A 21,435-nucleotide genomic window follows, 5' to 3' on the forward strand; every position below is an offset into this window, starting at 1 on the left:
AAAAGCTAATTGCGGTGATCGCCGATAATGGAAAGCTCTGAATTGATGAGTGAGCGAAGTGGTCACACGTTGCGAGTTTACGAGGGAATGTCTCAATCTCTTTTACAACCTATCTCTTTTACAACTTCTGATAAGTCCCCTATCAAATCAAAAATTTCACACCACCTATAGTCAACGAAAGCATTGACAGCTTGACGCAAGTTCTACCGTCTGGCCTAAATCTCAACCTCATCACTGCCGTATTCGTTTGGCTTCGATCGATTCCGTTCTCCCTCATCAATCTACCGGCAACAGTTCAAACCCAATATAGCCCCAAAAAAGACCGCCTCACAGAAAATATACACGGAAATGGGATCACTACAGTGGGACTACATCCTCAAATATGTCCTGATCGGCGACTCTTCCGTCGGCAAATCGTCACTCCTCGTTCGTCTCACCGACGATCGTTTCGACCTTACCGAACCAACCCTTGGTGTCGAGTTTGGGAGCCGGATATTAACTGTAGGCGAGCAGGGAAAGAGGGTTAAAGTGCAATGCTGGGATACGGCAGGGACGGAGAGTTTTAGGAGTATAACACGGAGTTATTTTAGGGGAGCGGCTGGAGCATTGCTGGTTTATGATGTTACACGGCGAGACTGTGGGTTTTCCATCTTTTGCGTTGTAATAATCCAAAAGTAAGGTTTGATGGTTGACCATGGCCTGTAGCATTTGAACATGTTACTTCTTGGCTTGATGACCTTAGGCGGCATGCCGATGAAAACGTGTCTATCATCTGTAAGTTAATCCTCATTGCTACCCACCGCGAACCATAACTGACAGTAGCACAGTGGTCGCGAACAAGACCGACTTGTGCTCTCCTACCCCCCCATCACTTCCTACAGCATCATACGGCCAAGCAATCCCACCTCCTTCCCCTACGCCCCCATCTTCATCACCCCAATTTAGCTTTAAACCCCGAGCGGTCACCTCTCAAGAAGGGATGTTATTCGCTAAATCAAATAATTTGCTGTATGTCGAGACTTCGGCGAAAGAAGGATGGAATGTTGAGAATGCGTTTGAGTGGACGGCCAGGGAGATTTTGAAGCGGGTTACGGAAGAAGAACTGGAGAGGAAAAAGGGTGGCAACGGCGTTAAGCTGGGAGAGGGAAAGAAGGCAGGAGGGTGTTGTTGATAGGGCGATGTTGAGGTCTGATGATGATTAAAGGGATATCGCCAGTATAATGACAACCAGGGTCAAAGGGGTGTTATCTCATGGTAGGATGTTGTACTTTTAGCGTAAGTCATAACGGTCCTGCTACGGTCCCAGCACCCGTCACTATGAAACATATATAGCTAAACTGTTTTCGATTCCTGCAATCTACAGGTGTCATATTATGTATTCATAATTATTCAACGTTGCGTTCCTCATCACCTTGCCCAGTTGTCCTTGGTCCCCCGACTCGCATCCTTTCTTACGTCTCTCCCACCGTCGTAAGGCCAATTTACGTAAAGTAAGAGTGCAGCGAAATGTTACACGTAATCACTTTCCACAAAATGCCTCGCACCAACCGGCGTTCACAAAAGGCCTCCCACCAAAACAACTCAAGGCACTGCTTCACTGACAACTACTACCTTGTACGCTTAATGGCGCCTCGTGCGGCTCTATCATCGCGGAATGGCGGAATCGCAAATCGAGCCTTTTGATAGGGTGCTTGGCGTGTATCCTCGATTTTGGGGCGTTGAGCTACGGACGAAGGGGGTATTTCTGTACTGAGAAATGAAATGAGTGATTGGCGGGAAAAGGTATAAATGGGATAAAATTGATCTTTCAACATGACTACTAACTGCCGCTTTATTTATCTGACACTTTTTTCTCACCTTTATAGCTTGTTAGAGAAGGCAGCCATTACAACAATCCAATATGACGATATGTTTAATTGAGGACTGTCCAACCTCGGCCCAGAGGATGGCAGCCTCAGCCAACGCTGATTCATGGCAGGTCTTCTATCTTTTTATCCAAACTGTTTTCCTATTAACTTTGCACCTCGCCGTAGGTACAAAGCTATGCACTGGGCACGCACGACTGCTATTGGGTGCTTGGTTCTGATCGCGCTTCTCGCTATACTCAATTGGTCACGATGGCATTTCAGATACCGCCCTCGAAAACTTACTGCTGCTCTCCGGGGGCTTGGTTACCCGCACTTGGCTTTTATCGACTTGAGCTTGGGCATTACTCTCGTAAATTATTTTGTTTCTCTGAGTACCGCCTATTCATGTTGATTTTTGCTGATTGCATATCTATTCTCGGGTACAGGGCCTTTTCACCCTCTTCATGTCACTTTTCATCTGGTGTTTCCAGATGAAACCATACTATCGCCCCGGCGTCGAGTGGGGTAACCCCCCTCTTGGCATCCGGGCAGGATGGATCGCACAAGCTCTCCTGCCATTTGTTTTCGTCATGGGGAGCAGGATCAACCCGCTGGCTTGGATTACGAGGGTGGAAGCGTCAAGATGGATGATTTGGCATCAATATGGTGCAAGAGTTTTACGTGGGTAGCAGTTTTCTCTTGTTACTGTATCTCTTGTGATAGCTGACAAAGTGAAAACAGTTTTCTTCTCTGTTATACATACATTCATTATTCTCTATGCGCCCTACAGACAAGGCGGCATCTCCTGGACTCGGGCTTATTGGACGACGTACAACAAACCATCCAATTTCTTCAACAGCCATGGTCGTATGGTGAATGGTACCTTTGCGCTGGCCGCACTGAGTTGGATAGTATTTTCGAGTTTTGCAAAGATCCGCAATTGGTATGTTTCGCTCTCGACTTCGATCGATCTGATCTAGCTGGCTGATCCATGCAATGTATAGGAACTACGAGTTCTTCATCGTTCAACATATTCTCTCTATCGTCGCATTCCTCATCTCCCTCTGGCCTCATGTGAAAGTATCCATCCCTGACGCCCTCTATTACATCTATGCCTCTGTCGCTGTTTGGGGGTTCTCTATCCTTGTTCGGTTTTTCTGGGAGACCGTAGAGTTTGCAGGACTGGGTAAATGGAAAGGTAAAGCGATATTGCAAGGTTTTGGAGGCGACGAAATGAGTGGGAAGGGTGGTGTGACGAGATTAGTGGTAGAGACTAAAAGGGGATCATGGGAGACTGGGCAGTATGTTTATCTTCGAGTGCCCTCAGTCAACCCCTTTGTAAGTTTCAAATTATGACTTTATCTGAATACGAACATGTCATGCTTACAGAGCGCTGAAAAGCAATCCCATCCATTCACCATCGCCTCCTCGCCCCCGACTAACAGCGATATCGATACCCCTTCGCCGCTCACCATCCTCATCTCTAGTCGTTCAGGCATCACCAAACGCATCGCCCGTTCCGCCCTATCCAACCCATCCAAATCAATTCCCGTCATTGTCCAAGGTCCCTTTGGTGGATTCGGCGAGAAGCTAGAAAGGTTTGATAAGGTGTTGGTGATCTGTGGTGGGGTGGGAGCTGCGATGGGGTGGCCAGTGGCTAGCAAACTTGTCAGAGAAGGGAGAAAAGTCAAAATGATTTGGAGTGTCCGAAATATAGGCGAGTTTTTGCATGTCTTCTTGGTAGTGGAGAGGGGCTGTGAGAACGGCCTGACAGCTAATTGAAGAACCCATCAGACTGTCTCGAGTGGTTCAATGACGACAGATCTTTTGATCGTACCGACGTAACCATCCACCTTACAGGCCCCAATCCCGACCAAACGAGCACATTCTCCGCTCCCATGAAACCCAGTTCAAGCAAGATTGAAAGCTCTCAACCCGTCGAAGCTGAAACTACAGCTAGCACTCCGGGCGTTGAGGAAAAACTTTTCGATATTGCATCTGGAACAGTTGTGAATTCCGGTCGGTGTGACATCACCAAGGTCTTGAGGGAGTATACAGAGGGAATGGATCAAGGTGAACGACTTGCAGTTATTGGTAAGTCCATCAAATCCATCATCTGCATATCAGAAAAGATTATGACGAAGTGCTGACATCTAGGATGCGCACAAAAAAGTATGTGGCCCGACCTCTATGTTAGCTGATACTGCGAACGCTGTTGCGAAGCTTCAATGGGATATTGTGAGAGGAAAGAGCGTCCTTGGAGAGGTGTGGATGCACAAGGAAAGGTTTGGGTGGTAGAAAACCAAAGAGAAGCAAATGGATAATAATTGTGGCTTAATATGAATGTCAGCGAGAAAAGTGTGTAAAAGTGTTTTTTTTGTATGAATTATATCACCTATTTCTGCCCATGATGTTTACAACTTGATCACGGCCACGCGAAATGATCATATCATGGAAAAAAGAATTGGGTGGCTTCTTGTTAGATTCCATACCATCGCCCAAAAAATCACCACCCAAGATCAGTATTCTCCCTTACATGTCTTATGTACAGCTACAACTGTTGGTTTCCCTAGTCCAGGCGGCCCCGCATGCCTCTCCAATCTTTCCCCCCCCAACGTCCGTCCCTGGCACTGGAGGATAAGCCCCACCTCAACACTCATCCCTCATCGAGCAACGACTTTTTTCCCTTCTCCGGGAACGTCCACCTCTCTACTATCCCTCAAATCATCCGCTTGCTTCCTTACCTTTTCTGCATCCACACGCCCCTTCTCGGCTGGAGTCTGGCGGCGCCGGAGGTTGAAGGGTTCAATGAGCTCGACGAGTTGGGGCCAGAGCTGATCGAGTGCGGCATTTGTTATTGTTTTTGTCGAATCAGTTAGGTTGGTGGGATTTGTTGATTGTCGAGTGTCCGAGGGGAAAGAATTGGTGGTAGTGGTAGAAGAGGTAGAAGAGGCGGGGACAGAGAAAGTAGACGAGGCAGAAGCAGAAACCATATCGTCAGAACCCTGATCTGACGGAAAAGGAGAAGATGTAGAAGGGACCGCTCCGTCATCCAGGCGGCCCCCAGCGATAGATACCTCATCGGAAGATGAACCACTTATCGAATGGAGTGATTCGGGGTACGTCTCTTCAAAGTACTGTGTCCGAGAAAATCAGTTTAGGAAGAGAATTGCAGAAAGGGGGCGCGAGAAAGAGGGACGAACCTTGAGTAGCGGAGCAGTCGACTCATAGTAAGCTTGCAAACGCTTGGAGAACGTTTCCTGCAAAAGTAGATTCGTTAGTCTTTTGCTCGAGTGGTTTCACTTTGGAGCATTTTATCTTTTTCCGTCAAACGGAGGACAAATCATGGGTCTATAAAAGAAATTAAACGTGAAAAGATCACGTACAGGTGTATCATCCGGTCGCTTCGTCAGAGGTTCCCCAGTCACATCATCCTTTCCCGGCACTTTGGGCGCAGAGTAGGTCGTGTTGTAAACTCTACCAGAAGGGAGATGGACCCATCGCGCTGAGGATAAAGAGTCAGGCTTCCAGCCATTCCAGTCACATCGATCGCACATAGGGAAAATGATGTACCTGCTATACGGGCCATGATGACAGAGTCAGGGACGTTGAGGTGGACCACCATGTTCAACGGACGGTTCTGCAGAGAGGGAACAAGTATAAGAATGAGGTCCTGCTCAACTTGCGACATGAAATAAAGTACGCACCTCCTGGTTGAGGACTGTGTCAATAAGCTCGCCTTGGTGTAAAGTGCGAGGAAAGCCATCGATGATCCAGCTCTACAAACATGTCTCAGCAATACGCGGCGCCATAATCAATGAAGGTGTCCTATAACGCACCTTTCCTTTTAACCGGTCAAGCTCAGCTTTCACAATCTCCAACATCAACTCGTCTGACACAAGGCCTACACTCATTGTTAGCCGTTTACTTTGCATTTAAACTAGTCGGTGGCTTTCCAGGACATACCTCCAGAAGCGACAACAGCTTCGGCCTTCCGACCGACCTCTGACTTGGCCGCAATCTCTTTACGAAGCACATCGCCGGTGGAGACAAATGAGATATCGTACTCTTTAACGAGTCTAAAGGACCATCAGTCATGATCTCGGGAGCTTGATGATTAGAAATATACCTTGAGCTCAAAGTACCCTGTGATCGACTCGATCAGCACAAAATCCCCAACGGTTCAACAGTGACGAGGTGGAGGTCCACCTTACCTTTCCACTTCCCGGCTTTCCAAACACCAACATCCTCAGACCCTTCTCCTCCACTCCATCGTACGATGGGCTGTTGATAAACCTCGCAGCTTCGCGGAACTTGTCCGCAAGGGAATGGGCTGTGTCGGCGACTGCAGAAGCCACATGCGATACAGGTGAAGATGTAGACGCTGTTGAGGAGCTGTTGAACCGCTTGGACGGGCGTTGTGGGGCGAGTATCGGGGCGATGCGAGGAATTGCCCTGGGGCGTACGAGCATGGACATGGCAGCGAGGTGGTCGAGGTGGAAAGAGATGGAGGAAATAGTGCGAATGAGTCAGAGAGTCCAATTATCTCACGAAAGTCCCCCACTCCTCGGCCCTCATCTCCGGCCAATGTTTGCCCGGTTTTTACACGCGACGATGCGAGAGAGAATTCATCCCAGCCGCCCACTCAGCCTTCGCCACGGTGCTCACACCGCCGTTGGGGTGGGCCGTTGTGAGCTGAGAGCGCTCGACAGGGGTCGCCACGATCCTCTCCACCTCTCGACTGATCGCAAGCTCTTGGTTTCACCTGCCTGACCAGGCTCACCTGCTTTTCAATCGCCTGGCCATGAGCAGGATCATTTGGTCGCCAATAACCAACTGGCCATATGGGAGAATTTCTTTTCAGCACTGAACAGCTTCTTCCAAAAGTGTCATACACCGAAGCGGGGTGGGGGTTTGTGGAAAACAAACTGTGGCGTGGTGGAACGCGGAAAGACAGCTCCCCTGCCGTCATGTAAGTCCAAGCCACCGTATAACACTTGGTGCATAGTTGATGCCTGCTCAGATGCGCATTATGCTTTGTCCTCCCCGACCAATGACGCCCAAGGTGTCATCCGACACAGCCTGGTGAATAAGCTCATCAACACGATGACCACCCAACACGATATCCCACCGACTGTTGAGCTTAGAGCTTTAGTGTCAAAGGGAAAGTTGAGGGTGTGGAACCGTGTTCGAGTGTTGAATGGTGGCGATTCCATTCGTGTGTCGAGGATGGATACAGCTGAGGAGGACAGGAGGTGTGCCTCCTTTGTCTCGGTGAGTTAGACTTCATTTAGTCTGAAGAGAACTTTTGAGATTGATGATGAAATATTGGCTGTAGTATATGGTGTCTATCGACCGGAATAGGCGACATCCAACCAGGCATGTAGAGTTCGAGGACCACCTATGTTATGGTGAGCTCCTGAACTTGATCACCATTGATCTTCCCCACCACCCGAAATCCTACAACACCCCTCCTGTTACTCTCGCCTTCGCCCACATCAAACCAGCGTTGTCACATAAGCACCGTATTGGCAGCCATGAATGGAGCTATTATAAAGAGTGCCAGGCGGAGGAAGGATCTGGCCTCTGTCAATCAGCTGGTTGGAAGGGTTAAGAGTATCTCAAAACCTGGCACCACCTATACGCCGCGTGTCTTTGGTGTAAGGTAAACTGGATGAAAGGTACATAGTAGCATGTTGTTGTAGAGGCTGCGAGATGCATCTCTATGCCATGACGCATAATGTTTAGTCAGGGCAAAGTCTTTTGAGACAGAGGATGGCATATATGCAAGTTGTGTAAAGGCTTGAAACAAGCCCTAAAATCGGACTGCCAGCCCAAGCCCGAAATGGTCTTTCAAAACGCACGCTTAAAAATGGCTTGAAACGAGCCACGGTCTTAACTAGTTAGTCAAAATAACCGGAAAATGGGATTAAAAAGTTTAGATTAAGCCGCCGCAGGTCCCAAAGTGTTCGAATGTGATGAGAAGCAGATGCTGAAGGTAGGAATGATGAGATCCTAAAAAGGCGCAGAGAAGCGTCATGGCACCCATGTAATAAAACACTTCTTGATCTGTTGTCAGTTCAAACTTAAGACGGGAAATCTGAAAAGTGAACCTCGGGCCTAAAGAAGAAAAACGATAGGCTCTTTCCTGTAAAATTATGTTTTGTTTTTTTTCTCTTTCTCTTTTTCATATGCCAACTAGTAGGTATAGTACACACATCCGATTTTCTTTCTTCTTTCTATCTCACATGTAACTTCCGTCACCACCGCTACCCATCATCCCCCCACATCGCGACTCTATCTTTCTCTTTTTTCGTAAATGTCCATTGAGCCCAAGGGAAAGAGGCTTAAGCAGAGAGCTTTGAGAAAAAGTGGAAGAAATCAACGTTGGAGGCAGTCATACCGCACTCATAGATGTAGTGGGAAGACACCCAAGCGGACCAGGTAGCTCGTTGGTACTACATTCAGCACCTCAGCACTTGTCCATTTCGCAAAAAGACGTTTACGTGTAAACACGACTCACCTGCTCGGGTAACCTCTGCATCAGAGTCTCCAAACCGATCTTGTCAACCAAAGTCTTGGGGAAGGCCTTGTTCAACACCGTCTTCCTGCTCCCAATATTCTCATACAAATCAGACTGCTCAAGTTCGGCTTGAAGTTGGTTAAGGGTAGAAGAAAGCTGATCAGAGATGGTGGTTCGGGGCTTGGTACCCTTGTTACGGAGCCACTCCTTGGTGATACACGTATACTCCTGGGCGGCGTTCTCACAAATCTTTTGCTGAATGTCCTTGACATAGTTCTGGTCTGCAAGAATGGTTTAAGCAAAATTCCTTATCACATCTATAAAACCATGACTGTACTTACAGAAAGTGGAAGGCTTTCCATCCTTGAAGATCATCAAATCAATGTACTCTTCATCACTCAAGCCCAAACCGGCAAGCACTTCGAGCGAGCTACTGGTGACACCACCCTTGTTGGTACTAGAGTCCTTGAAAAGAACGACACCCTTCTTCTCAAGCCATAACCTCGCTTGCTGGGTGAAGAACAAGTTGGCACCCTCGACAACGTACTTGAAATGAGGCTTGCCCTCAGAGTCGACGAGCTGGTTGACGTTGGAGATGTTGACCGCTTCAGGCCGACCACCGCAAGGAACGAAAAGGTCGGCCTTGACGCGGAAGTGGAAGGTATTTCGGAAAGAAGTACCGTCGGGGATAACCTCGCCAGCTGCAGATTGTCAATCACCACGTGTGACAAAATATTAGAATATTACTTACTAGGCAATCGGTAATCCTTGTCATCAACCAAAACCTTGTAACCGCCCTCACCCAACTTGGCAGGGTCGAAACCGCTGATAGGGGATCTCGCCTTGGCCAACCTGACCAATTCGGACCTGTCCAAACCAGCAGGGTCATACAAAACGCCACTACCGTCAATAATAGCTACCGTCTTGTCCTTGCTCAACAAAATCTCGTTGGAACCGAGATCACCATCGGGACCACCAGTCTGGAACTTGGTAACGTCCTTCTCGTTGAGACCGTGGGCCTTGAGGACACCGACAATATATTGACGGACAGATGTAGAGGTCATACCATAAGTGTCGTGAGGGATACCACCGAGCTTCTCAGCAGATTTGCCAGTGGTGAACGACTTCCACCAAGGAGCGTTTCGGGAACGAGCGTGCTCCGCAGCCCAGTCCATAAGGTCGGCAGTGTTCTCATCGGGACCAAAGAAGAGAATCTCGGGGTCGGGACGGTTGCTGACGTCGACAATCTTGCCCTTAATGCCAGGAGTCTTACCGGGGATAAGAAGGTCGATGATGGACTGTGAGGGATCAGCCACAAGCCTCGCGCGAAAAAGTGCAAAAACTGACATCGACGTATTTCTCAAAACAATGTTGGATGTTGGCGCCTAGAATCGGGAGAATGGTACCCTTGGCACCTCCTTCAGGGATATCCTTGTTCTCTGCGCACCATCAGCAATTGTCCGAGTGCTCTTGGTGTACGAAACTCACTCAGGTTCTGGGTTGCGGCCAAGGCATAGTTTTCGTCGAACAATGTCCTAACGTTGGTGTTATAGTTCTCTTTACCCCTGGATCGAATGATACGGATACCACCTCGGGCAACGTCCCTGAATCGGACATGGAAACCTCTAAATTCGGCACCGACGATAAAGAACATGCCAAACGGAGCCTTGGGGTACTCAACCTCGGGGAGGAAAGACGGGTTGAGACGGAAAGAGAGGGCGACCTTGGTAGGTTGGTAAAAGTTGCACTTGATCACTTGCCTGTTGAAAATCAACAATGCTTCGAGAATCTGGACGGCGTGTTGGTTGGCTGCGGTCTTGCGGATGAGGGCGTGCAAGTCTTCGTCAGAGAGGGGTTGTTCAGTCTTAAGACGTTGGAAAGAAAGGGTAGGAGTGAGTTGGGAAGCTTCATCGGCGACAGGGTCTGTCTTTTGTGTTAGTTTGACGGTGCCGGGGTACAAGATGAAAAGACGTACAGTGAGTCATAGCAAAGTTGATATACAACATTCTGACCAAGCCGGGGTGGCTCTGGATGACCTCTCGAATGCTCTCACGAGTAAAGGTCTCTTCCCTAAACCTAGTCTTTATCTTGTTGAGGACTTCGGCGTGGTCGGGGTTGGACTCGTCAAGGGCTACAGGGAATCAGTTGGTGGAAATGTAAAGAAATAAAGACAACGCACCATCCTTCAAGGCGATATAAGCCTGACCGAGACGGTTGCAAAAGTGCTGGGCAAAGATCCATCCGACATACGCATAAGTTGCTTCTTGAACAGCGTGGTTTGTGTCTTCGTTCTCGGTAACAGAGAAGAAGGGGTTATCGGGGAGAACGTAAAGCAAGGAAGCTTCCCTAACGACCTGGTGGATAGAGTGCTCGATAGGAGGCGCACGGGTGTTGGGGACCGGGTTGAGGTACATGGAGATGATGGTGATACCGTTGGAGAATTGCTCGACATACTTGCGGGCAGAATAGAGACCGTAAAAGTGGTACAAGTCGGAGAGAGCAGAGAAGAACTTGCGGGTACCGCCAATCTTGTAACCAATAACAAGTCGGCGCTCTCGAGAGTCCTCAACCTCGAACATTTCGATGACAGGTCCGTAACGGCGCTCGACTTCGTTCATGATTCGCTGGTACACTTCGAGGGTGTTTTCGCTCGCCTTTTCGAGGAAAGAGGCGTCAGAAACGGATCGAATGTCGGTTGTGCCCTCGGCGGTTTTCACCGGCCCAGAAGTGGGGAAAGAGCATCGAGAGATAAAGTAGCATCGGAGTTGCTGGGAGACGGTGGAAGAGATGGCACCGGAAGATCGGTAAGTCTCGAGTCTGTAAGCCTTTTCGGGAGACGAGTCGTCCAAGTAGAGAGAATCGATCCTAGTTCCGTCAGTTTGGTTCGACAAGTGCCAAAACTCACTTCTTCTCGACCTTGGCGCCAGGGCCTTCCGAACTGGAGACACCAGCCTTGCTGGAGTGAATCCAAACGGCGCCTTCTCGGCTCTTGTCGACACCTTCCGGGATGATCTTTTCGAGGTCGATCACAAGCTGCTCGGGGTCGTGCTTGGTATACGCGAGGAGTTTGGCAGAGTAGAGGGAGAGGACATTGTCCGCGATAGCTTCGGGCTTTTCCCAGAGGAAGTACGAGTTTTCGATACCTAAAAGGCATCAGCCCGTGCCTTGAGTATGGCCCCGTGATGTCAGAGTGTATATCCGACTGATCGCCGAGCCAGAGGCTAAGCTATAGATGAGGCACCATCGCCATCGCCCGGATCCAGGCCCATTGATGAGAACGAGCAGCCGCTCAGCAAAGACACCGCATGGGCCAACGGCCAACGGCGCCCGCGGCAGAACCAGCAACAAGGGCTTAGTCCAGTCCCAAAGGACGAAAGCTCCCCCTTGCAGGACGCCGCCAAAGGACCCGGACCACTCTTCCGGACCACAGTCACCGGCCAAAGCAAGGAAAGGACCTACCGAGATGGTTGTAAAACCAATCGACTTCCCCTGGGACAAGCTCCTGGGGCATGAATCCGCTCTCCGAGAGGATGCGGGTCACGGCCGCTTGCTGGTCCGCCTTGAGGGGGAAGGGTGATGACTTGTAGCCGCTGCAGCACGGTCAGCATGTACGCTTCGAGCCAAGCGGATGGGCATGGGTAACGCACATCGTGTCCTTTCGGATTCGGTTGGTAGACAGATCAGAGCCGGGACGCGATATATGGGCGCCAGACTCGGCGAGGACTTTGCTGAGCTGTGCGGGCAGTGGGGTCTGGAGCTGTGACGTGTCAGCTGCGACGTGGATGGGACACCGGAAATGCTGGGAAAGACTCACGGTCCCTTGTGTTGGTGTTGACATGGTTGCTGTGGATCGTCAGCGTGGGTTGGAGTGATGATTCAGGATAGATGGGATAGATGAGAGTCCGGCGGTATATATACCGGCGCAGTGAAAGGAGGTTGATAGGGCGGAGTAAGATAAAGATAGCTTATCTCTGTGAAAGGGGTATGTATTCTCAGAGTTCGACTCACCTGTTAGCTGGGATGGGATGCTAATGCTGGAACGGATTCATGCACTCTTATACTCTTATACTTATACCCCTCCACCTCACCTTAACCGGTGACGAAATTCGAAATCTCGCATCCCCGCACTGTACCTTCACCGCCAAGGGTCCCAACGTCGATCTCCCTAACCCGCGCCGAATCCGTTCCACTGCAGCCCACCACTGCACACCACAGCTTCTTCTCGAGCAATCTTGATTCTTTTCCAACTACCATTGCCAAGATGCATGCATCCGTATTGTAACATCCCGACCCATCTCCGTGGTTTTTTGCACCATATTCGAAAACAACAACAAAAAAGGTCAGATGCGGCGCCCCCACTTTTCGAATTTGATTGCCACAAAACTCGCTTCGGGACTGCCGGCGCATGCCTTTGCGAGTAAAGCCGGGAATGCCTCGGATCGCGCGTATATATCTGCAAGAAGATTTGGGAAAACATGCACGAATCGTTCCTCTCCCCAGCTGACATCTGGATGTCATGTGATCGTTGCAGAAAATGATCAAAGATGTTGATGCATAAAAACGAAGGAGGATGTTTTGTGATTTCTCACGGAAGAGACGGGTCGGTGGTGGTGACTGTTCGTTGGACGGAGTCTCCGTGGGATCTGTGCGCCGAGATTCTGAAATGACGACGAGCAAAATAGTGGTGGATGCCGCCGCAGGAACTCTTCTTCTAAATAATCTTCTCCTTTTTTCCTCTAGCCGACGGATAACGATGCGACAATTTTTGGCGAAGCACGCAGATAGAGATAACATGATAACGTTTGAGCGAGCGGATAACAACACTTTTTTTGTGTTACGACAATATGCGTATTTGCGTATCAAACAAACGACTTGATGCCCAGCGCCTTTTGCCATTCATTCTTTCAACAGATAGCCAGATAGAAGCGTGAATTGGGCTTTGTTTCTTCGCTACTTTACAGCCGCGCTTGTAAGAAGTTTGCGCTATCTCGCTGATGGTGGGACGGCGATAAAAAGATCATATTAAAAGATAAGTAAATGCAATTGATTGGCCATGTACCAGTTCTTATGCACATTATCAGGAACATCTACAAAGGTCCGAAGGAAGCCGAAAGATCTTTAGCTTCGAGTGACAAATGATCAGAAGCGATCAACCTTTGATCCCAGTCATAAAAAGATAAACTTTGAGATCACCTGATATGTATCCATATCAACCCTGCCAGATAATACTAGCGAGTATACTTGGCGAGGAGCAGCAATGTCATATATCGATCGATAGCTTTCCATCCCGTCGACTTGCGGTGTATACGCGTAATAACAAGTGACATGTATTCGTTCCAGTAACTGCAAGCAATCCTATTGTTTCCTTACACATATCTTTTAAACAATTCAACACAAGACCTGACGATATTCCAACTCTTTCGGCGATGCCAAGTACGTCCCCACAGCCTCCAGATTCTGTTGAACAGTAATCTGCTTCCGAGGTGCGGGACGAGAGAATCGAGGAGGCAACGGGCGGGGTGTCCGATAGGGTGAATCTGTATACTGTTTGTTGTTGGCGTTGTTGCCGATGTTGATGTTGATGTCGATTGTAGCCCGGGAGAGGACCAAAGCTCATCCGAGGATGATTTGGGCTATGAGATGACATCGGGACGGGGATGGGGGACGGGGGGTTGGATAAGGGGCAGATTGAAAGGGGTGCGTCATCAACGGAAGGGGGTGAGAGTAGGGATTGGGGTAAGGAAGGTTGTAGTCGATGGGGGACTGGTAATGGAACAGGAGATAGGCAAAGTTCTTGGGAACCTGCTTAGGTGGCAACAGATTCTCGACCAATACTATGGCGAACTCACAAGGGGAATACAGCCCAGCTGCGGCGGGTTCTCAGTATCAATCTCCGTTTCACCAAGTTCCTCATGGTCCGTCGTATGGCTATTCAAGTCCGATGTTTTGCGTTCTGGGAATATCCAAATTTTTCGAGTCCTTCCACGGGTTGAATGGCGTGCAAGTACTGATCAGAGAGTTCATAGGTCATGCCGAAAGTTGCCGTAGAGGCCTTTGGTGTATTCAAATTCATGCTCCGCTCGGCGAGGGTTGAGTGAGATTCAGCTGTCGTCGAGGAGTTCGGGAATCTCCAGCTTCTCAGATGGTCTGTGGGACGTTTTGACTCTTGAGCAAATTGAGCGAGCGGTACCATTGGTGGGGTTTGATCAACGTTCGAAATAGGCAGGGCCAAATGGTCCATGGCATCATGGGTGGCCAGTATCATGGCGGTGTACTTTATCCGAGTTCGTGACTGGCCATCTGAAATGAGGTGGTAACAATGTTCCGACATACTTTCCACTTAGTTGCATTACGGCCCAGAATCAGCACTCGCTGTATGTTGGATGTCTTGCTGAACGAATCACCGAGCGGCTTGGAATTTGCGTTGCCATTTTGAATATCATTCGTGGTGATAGAGCTAGAATGTGAATGCTCCCTGTTAAGAAATTGGTCCTCAGCTGTGACGATGGATGCGGCCAGGGCACTGAAAGGAATGTGGATATCAAACACATCCACTTTGGAAGAATGGGTCTGTTGGACCTCTGTCTGAGGATCTTCCTTCTTCTCCTGCAACAAATAGACGTCAGACATTTCACGCAATCATCAGTCAACTAACGCACATCTGGACCCCCAACTTTCTCGCCCTGACCAAATCGTTGCCAGGCCAATACAATTGTCCTTGGATCGATCACTATCTTCACCCTCCATGGGTTAACGTCCAATCAGGCATCAGCTCCAATGATTCCTCTTGGTGGTCGTTGGATTTTAAAGAAGGCACACGGCTTTATATTACTTCTCCGTGTTGACGCCATTATACCTTTACTTTCCCCTTCTGGATATCCCCTGCTCTGCACAGTGTTGAAAGCGGGTGCTTGTATTTCCGGTACATGGTAATGTTCTGAGTTGGGTGACATAACAGGCGGAGATATGGGGATGGGGGAAGGGCAAGAACGGGACTTGCATTGAGCGCGAGCTTCAGCAGCTGTACGAATTCTCTCGAGGGATTTCATACGAGAATTGGGTGATCGATGAAGCATTTTCCCATTTGATAGGTAGAAAAGTTGTGCAGAAACAACTTGACAAGAAACATCTCAGGTGTCACTAATTGACGGACTCCATGCACGAGCGAGGCACTTGTATAAGTTATCAGGTCGGACATTACGTAATCATTCATGTTATTCTTCTGTTCCCTTTCCAAGAGATGGACAAATTCATCCAACAAATATTAGTTTGTCATTTTCCCATTTTAACTTCCATTGTTAACCATCGACACAACTGGCTTGGGCAGCATGGCAGATGGCTCAGAGGCGTACAATATTGACGCTTTCCCCAACGCCGATTTCTCAGCTAGAGAACTGCCGCGTCCCAGCTTCAGCAGAACGCAAGATGTTCGTGGTTTGGTCAAGCACGTCAGGACGGTAGCTTGGTCTTGTGATGGTAAGAAAGCGGCAACTGGTGGAGAATATAAGGAGATTCAAGTATGGGACGAGTCTGTATGTCGGCTGCTTGGTAGATGAGACATTGTTGACCTCATCTGTAGCTTGACTCTAAAACGACAACACCTTTACCGTCAGCTTCAAAACCAAGCCCTCATAACCACCATGTTTCGTCTATCGCTTGGTCTCCTGTCGATCCAAACATTTTGGTATCTGCCGACAAGACATTTAGCGTGGGCAGCGTCATCGCGGTCTGGGACGTCACCTGTAGGTTTTAACTTGTGGACAGCTGCGAATGAGGAGCTAATAAGCGTATGCAGCCCCGTCTGCACCTATAGCAACTTTCAAAACGCCTGGAGACGTAATTAACCTCGCCTGGCATCCATCTGGTCAACATTTTGCTGCCGTCTACCCCGTCAAAAGCCGCGACCTGGTCGACTTTTTCCGACTCTCGTTCAGTGAGAGTGGTGAACCAAAATGGGAAAAGAGAGAGGACATCACTCTTGGGGGCCTTTCACATGGTATAGGATCAGAAGAGATCAATAGTCTGAGATTCATCAATTCTGGTCAATTGGTTTGTGCAGTGTCAAATGATGGCTCGGTCAGTGCTTGGGTTTATCCTGTAGAGAGTGTGCGAGTGGATTTGGTAGAGGAGCAAGTAGAGCCGGAGCCGGAGCAAGAACGAGAACAAGAACGAGAACAAGAACAAGAACAAGAACACGAACAAGAACAAGAACAAGAGCAAGAACAAGAACAAGAACAAGAGCAAGAACAAGAACAAGAGGAGAAGGAGGCTGAGGTAGTCACGGAGGAGAAGGAAGACGAAGTAGTAACGGAGGAGAAGGAAGACGAGCTAGCAACGGAGGAGAAGGAAGACGAGGTAATAGCGGAGGAGAAGGAAGACGAGGTAGCCACGGAGGAGAACGAAGAAAAGGAAGACAGGGAAGATAAGGAGGAAGACCAAAACGAAGAAAACAAGCAAGACGTGGAGGATGGTCCCGCGACGCCCGAGTTACCAGCTATAGAAACGCCCACTGAACGACCTTTGGGGGACGTTAAACCTGCTGAGAACAACGGCGATGTTGAAATGACAGAAACTGAGAATGCCGACGCAAAAGCAAATGAGGAATCAAAAGGGGAGGAAGCGCCAGAGACTAACAAGCCCGAATTTCAAGATGTGGAGATGGTCGACGCTGCACAATCCAACACTCAACCGTCCTCTGTCCAACCCAGCCGACAATCCTCTCCTCCACCCCCCACCAAGACATCCCCTAAACCCCGTGCACAGCCATTGAAGAGGTATCGACATGATGTCTGCTATGCGGCCAGTTTACTAAGTCTGGCGTATGATCCAAGAGGGAGATATTTCGTGGTAGGAGGGCAGGATGCGTTGCTGAGCCTGTTCGATACGAAGGAATGGATATGTGAAAAGAGTTTTGATGTTTGCACGTTAGTTTCATTAACCTGTGCTTTGGCTCTCCTATGCTGATATGCCTCTTGTAGTGCGGCGATACGGCACACTGCGTTCTCGTATGACGGGGAGTTTGTAGCGATCGGAGGGGATGATCTGTTCATTGCCATCGTACGTCCTTATCATTTGCACTTGTTCATTATTAATGCTCTGTCAACAGGTATCAGTCTATACCGGCCAAACTGTTGCCAAAATCCCGATCCCGGCAGCTGTTAACGCGCTTTCATGGAATCCCAATAAGAACTCTTTAGCATACTGTCATCAGGGAAAAGGTGGTGTACCGTTATGGCACATCGTGCACCAAGAGTAATAATACAAAATGCATTATTATTGTTATAATTACAATTATTGCACATTAAAGTACTATTCCCGAAAGATACGACTGATCTACAAATGTGTTGATGGGGCCCTCTTTTTCTTTTCAGAAAAAAGCTACGCTCATCCCTTCTCGTTTCATCTTATCCCACCAATCAGGCAACACCCCACTCGTATCGCTCTCTTCCCATACCTTCTCCACCACCGCCACATTATCCATCCATACTTTTTCCGGCCCCACTCTCAACAAATGCATCATTGAGCGATGTCGATCCTGACAGCTCGTTGAGAGCGTTGCCGCAAGAAAAGCAGGGAGAGCCGTATGGTTTGGTGGACGATCTTGGGTGAGAGGAGTAAGTGAGTCTAGTAAATTGAGGAGCTCGTATCGCGCATTACGCAAAACGGGATGTAAACCTCCAACTTTATGAACAGACTCGTACAGTAACACGAGCGCCGAGAGGCGCCACAATTCACCCACCACGATTCTCTCCATCCTCACTCCGCTTTCCATCCCTTCGCTCATATCCACCTGATGAGACTGCCATCCTCTGATTGCTTTTTCCAATTCGTCCGCTTGGGTCTTGACGGAGAGAGAGGATAAGGAGGAGACGGAAGAGGAAAGATTGATGATTTCGGCAAGGAGGATGAGGATGGAGTCGGGAAGACCGAGGTGGAAGGACCATGGCTCTTCCTGGGAGGGGGAAGGGGGGTTCGGATCGGTAGGGATGTCTGACCAAAAGTTAAATCTACCCAGCTCGTTAGTGCGTTTCCGCTGAGCGAAGATCACGTCACGAAAGAGAGGACGTACATGGTTTTACGACCTCTTTCGACGATACATCGCCCTATATCTGCAGTCGCAAACATCCTTACCGACCATGTCTCTGCCGTTCGTAGTTGGGATAATGTTATTGGAGGGTGATTGCTTCCCAGGGCAGAGCGAATGAGTCGGTCACCCAGTGCGAGCACATTGTACGATTGTGAAGCACCTGATCGGATATACTCCACATGCCGAAGGTTCATCACGCCCCATAATCTAATTGACCAAAATAAGCTCTCATTGCCCCGGCTTGGGCGACAAAATGTCAAAAAGACTCACAGCTCGGCAAGATGAGACGGGTTAGTGACGATAACTTCTCTCAACAACGTCGTTTCATCTTCAATCCATTTCAAACCCTCTTCATCCGCATTCAACCTCGTTACCACCTTTTGCTCATACTCTCTCATCCTCCTTTCCAATTGCCCAGCTTCATACGTCTTTTCCTTCCCTTTCCCTTTAGGATCACGGGGGAGATGAACATTGAATTCTGATATCAGATCAGGAATGGGAAAGTCTTGGAGGTTGTTCATGTTCCTCGGAGATTTGGGGAAAAGATCGGCGAATTGGGATAAAGGGTAGACTTGAGACATGGAAGAGGAGAATAGTGTCATGTATGCTCTTGCGAGGGCGTGTCTACTGAATTGCATGACACCTGGTCGAGCGTTGGTAATGTCAGCTTCCGAAGGAAAAGTTTGCAAAAGGATGAGAAGACTTACCACTATTCTCGTTGTAGGTCCGTAATCGTGACTGGGCGTTTTCACGGGTGGAAGAGGGAATTCCGACAAGCCACGATTCGAGAACGCGCACATCTGACAGTGGTCAGTATGAAAACATTGACAGTGATGAAATAAACGTACAAAGGTCAGATAGAGATACTCCATCCCTCATATGCTTGTCTGCCGTATTCGGGCTAATCCCGTTAACAACCTGACCTACTCCGCCCTGATTCGGTCCGTTTGATCCTGGTTGGTTCGGCACTCCAAATACCCCATCATTCCACAATCCATCCCCGACCTGAACCCCGCTCCCGCCCGTGCTTCCACTCCCACCTCCACTTGCAGTGGTAGTCGCATCCCCATTAGAACCTCCACTCCATGGCATGATCGACTCAAGCCCCAGTGCCCCGCACTCTGTCGAGCTCGCCAAGAACGTTGAAGGTTGATTGCCAAACATTGACGCCCAGTCAAGGAGGGACTGCGAGTGGTCGATAGTCAAGAATGTTGTCGGATCGTGATGCGGGGCAGTGGGAGGTGCGTGCGTGGGGTTGTACCATGCGAATGGGACGTTGGCCTGCTGCTGGGTGGATGACGAAGTAGTGCCAAGGGGGTTGGGAGGTGTTTGGTGGTTGTGGTTCGAAGACGCAGGAGTTGAATTTGACAAGAACTGTTGCCCTGTCGCTGCCTGCATGGAGCTTTGATCCACATGAGAATGGTTATGAGTGGCGGAGACCGAGCCTGAGGGTTGCGCATCCGTAGACGACCACTGACTTTCGCTGCTCTCCCGCTGCAGGTTGTTCTCGCTCATATTCTTTGTCCTCTGCTGCTGCTGAGCTCTTCTGGCAGCTGATTTACTTTGGATATTGGTTCGACCGCTGCATTCGAATTGCCCAATGATGCACCTCTGGCAATGACCTTGAGGCGTCCACTCTTCATCGCACTTTTTACCCCGCCTGCATAAACTGTCAGCGTTATCCCCTTTCATAGCTTGGTGGACAGACCTCTTGCATGTGCCACCTGTTTAGAGACATTAGCAAGGAATCGAAACGCTTGCAAATTGCCCACTTACACCCCGTTCTAGATCGTTTGAAAGGCCCGGTCCGCCTTCTGACTCTCCTTGTAGGTTCATTTCCTCCGCCCTCTTCCGACTCGTGGCCTTGGCTCTCCTCGAGGACAGAGAAGCCCGGAGGGTTGGTGTTTTCGTGCCCATTGCCATGCTGCATCGCGGTCATGTCGATACCAGCGCGCCTTATTTTCGTGGTGGGAAATGTCAACGATGACCAAACCGAGAATTATGAAAAGCTGGGGGTGAAATGAGGATTGCGGGGGATAAAACTCGTGACTCGGCAATCGGCTATAGCGAGAAGGATGTTCGTTTGTAGAGGTGTGCGAATTCTTCGGCCAAAGAGATACGCTTCTGTCTTATCTGTCATTTGAATTTTCGCTTCTTGCGCTTGACAGGATGCGGGCCAGAGTTTGTCACTGCACTGCTTTCAGACGTCTCTGGGTATGGACCATGGGAACACACTGCATCTCCTTAGGTGACATTTGTTTTTTCCGGAATAGTCCGCTCAGATCTTGATCGATCACGTGGCGAATTGCAGGTCGTCGTTGCTATCGTTACATACAAATGCTACAGTCGTACGTAGAAAAAAGGACCCTTATCAGATCCGGTAAGATCTTTGAATAGGAGCGGCCTGATTCGACACTGTCAGTCGTTAGGGCAGACACTTGGATCTGAGATTTGGCCAGTACCCAACAAAGAAAAACCAGCAAACAACAACCGCATGAGCTTATGTAGATCTTGGCGTACACCAAGAGGATACAAGCAATCGGCTGGCGTCATGCGTGACTCTGCAAATGTGTGCTGTCACAAGACATCAAGGATGTGACCACACTGCCAGCAGCAGCAGCATCTTCTCCCATTCAGTGGATGGATTGATGGCATGTTAAAGGATTCCAGGTTTTGACTCCCAACAGTCCTTGCTTCCATTAGGTTGCACACAATGGGGTTCCCAGCTATTCCAGCGAGACATTGGCCACAAGCAATGTTGGACCAGACAGCAAGATAAAACGAACCACGACGAGACATCAGAAGAACGACCGTGATTGACGGAGCTTTAAAATCGCCTGCGCGACACTTAAGTCCTTTTACGTAAACCCAGATGGTCACTATGTTTGCGTCATCACTTGCTTGGACCTGTTTCGGTTGAATGGGCTCCAGAAGACATCGATGTCCTAATGATTTCCTATTAATCACATCCAAATTTC

At 49.1% G+C, this 21,435-nt stretch overlaps 7 protein-coding genes across 7 annotated transcripts; 4 read left to right on the forward strand and 3 right to left on the reverse strand.

The window, feature by feature from the left end:
• Positions 1 to 1,285, forward strand: CND00140 (GTPase, putative). Its single transcript, XM_570363.2, has 3 exons — positions 1 to 637; positions 706 to 774; positions 828 to 1,285. Exons 1-3 carry the CDS (start codon positions 349 to 351, stop codon positions 1,169 to 1,171), a joined length of 702 nt encoding a protein of 233 aa, XP_570363.1. The 5' UTR covers positions 1 to 348; the 3' UTR covers positions 1,172 to 1,285.
• Positions 1,286 to 1,829: 544 nt separating this feature from the next.
• On the forward strand, positions 1,830 to 4,246 carry CND00150 (ferric-chelate reductase, putative). Its single transcript, XM_570365.2, has 8 exons — positions 1,830 to 1,974; positions 2,034 to 2,217; positions 2,294 to 2,528; positions 2,589 to 2,790; positions 2,852 to 3,185; positions 3,249 to 3,564; positions 3,642 to 3,941; positions 4,021 to 4,246. Exons 1-8 carry the CDS (start codon positions 1,901 to 1,903, stop codon positions 4,143 to 4,145), a joined length of 1,770 nt encoding a protein of 589 aa, XP_570365.1. The 5' UTR covers positions 1,830 to 1,900; the 3' UTR covers positions 4,146 to 4,246.
• Positions 4,247 to 4,369: 123 nt separating this feature from the next.
• CND00160 (adenylate kinase, putative) lies at positions 4,370 to 6,354 on the reverse strand. The gene is made up of 10 exons (XM_024656929.1): positions 6,062 to 6,354; positions 5,977 to 5,993; positions 5,814 to 5,926; positions 5,687 to 5,751; positions 5,555 to 5,626; positions 5,421 to 5,487; positions 5,234 to 5,352; positions 5,051 to 5,107; positions 4,925 to 4,984; positions 4,370 to 4,681 (listed from the first exon to the last, which is right to left on the reverse strand). The coding sequence occupies exons 1-10, from the start codon at positions 6,323 to 6,325 to the stop codon at positions 4,511 to 4,513; spliced, it is 1,005 nt and encodes a 334-aa protein (XP_024512698.1). The 5' UTR covers positions 6,326 to 6,354; the 3' UTR covers positions 4,370 to 4,510.
• A 115-nt stretch (positions 6,355 to 6,469) lies between these two features.
• Positions 6,470 to 7,532, forward strand: CND00170 (hypothetical protein). The gene is made up of 3 exons (XM_024656930.1): positions 6,470 to 6,819; positions 6,871 to 7,121; positions 7,186 to 7,532. Exons 2-3 carry the CDS (start codon positions 6,954 to 6,956, stop codon positions 7,459 to 7,461), a joined length of 444 nt encoding a protein of 147 aa, XP_024512803.1. The 5' UTR covers positions 6,470 to 6,819; positions 6,871 to 6,953; the 3' UTR covers positions 7,462 to 7,532.
• A 503-nt stretch (positions 7,533 to 8,035) lies between these two features.
• Positions 8,036 to 12,402, reverse strand: CND00180 (glutamate dehydrogenase, putative). Its single transcript, XM_024656931.1, has 13 exons — positions 12,379 to 12,402; positions 12,185 to 12,213; positions 12,018 to 12,127; positions 11,830 to 11,960; positions 11,276 to 11,513; positions 10,550 to 11,235; positions 10,346 to 10,501; positions 9,859 to 10,293; positions 9,718 to 9,809; positions 9,122 to 9,668; positions 8,712 to 9,071; positions 8,371 to 8,651; positions 8,036 to 8,305 (listed from the first exon to the last, which is right to left on the reverse strand). The coding sequence occupies exons 2-13, from the start codon at positions 12,206 to 12,208 to the stop codon at positions 8,195 to 8,197; spliced, it is 3,171 nt and encodes a 1,056-aa protein (XP_024512711.1). The 5' UTR covers positions 12,209 to 12,213; positions 12,379 to 12,402; the 3' UTR covers positions 8,036 to 8,194.
• A 3,239-nt stretch (positions 12,403 to 15,641) lies between these two features.
• Positions 15,642 to 17,641, forward strand: CND00190 (conserved hypothetical protein). The gene is made up of 5 exons (XM_570339.2): positions 15,642 to 15,902; positions 15,950 to 16,112; positions 16,166 to 17,294; positions 17,349 to 17,427; positions 17,477 to 17,641. Exons 1-5 carry the CDS (start codon positions 15,699 to 15,701, stop codon positions 17,624 to 17,626), a joined length of 1,725 nt encoding a protein of 574 aa, XP_570339.1. The 5' UTR covers positions 15,642 to 15,698; the 3' UTR covers positions 17,627 to 17,641.
• A 24-nt stretch (positions 17,642 to 17,665) lies between these two features.
• On the reverse strand, positions 17,666 to 20,683 carry CND00200 (transcription factor, putative). Its single transcript, XM_570377.2, has 7 exons — positions 20,234 to 20,683; positions 20,166 to 20,181; positions 19,306 to 20,117; positions 19,165 to 19,257; positions 18,728 to 19,100; positions 18,440 to 18,664; positions 17,666 to 18,377 (listed from the first exon to the last, which is right to left on the reverse strand). Exons 1-7 carry the CDS (start codon positions 20,394 to 20,396, stop codon positions 17,738 to 17,740), a joined length of 2,322 nt encoding a protein of 773 aa, XP_570377.1. The 5' UTR covers positions 20,397 to 20,683; the 3' UTR covers positions 17,666 to 17,737.
• Between the last annotated feature and the right edge of the window lie 752 nt (positions 20,684 to 21,435).

This window comes from Cryptococcus neoformans, assembly GCF_000091045.1.
Source record: "Cryptococcus neoformans var. neoformans JEC21 chromosome 4 sequence".
NCBI lineage: Eukaryota > Fungi > Basidiomycota > Tremellomycetes > Tremellales > Cryptococcaceae > Cryptococcus > Cryptococcus deneoformans.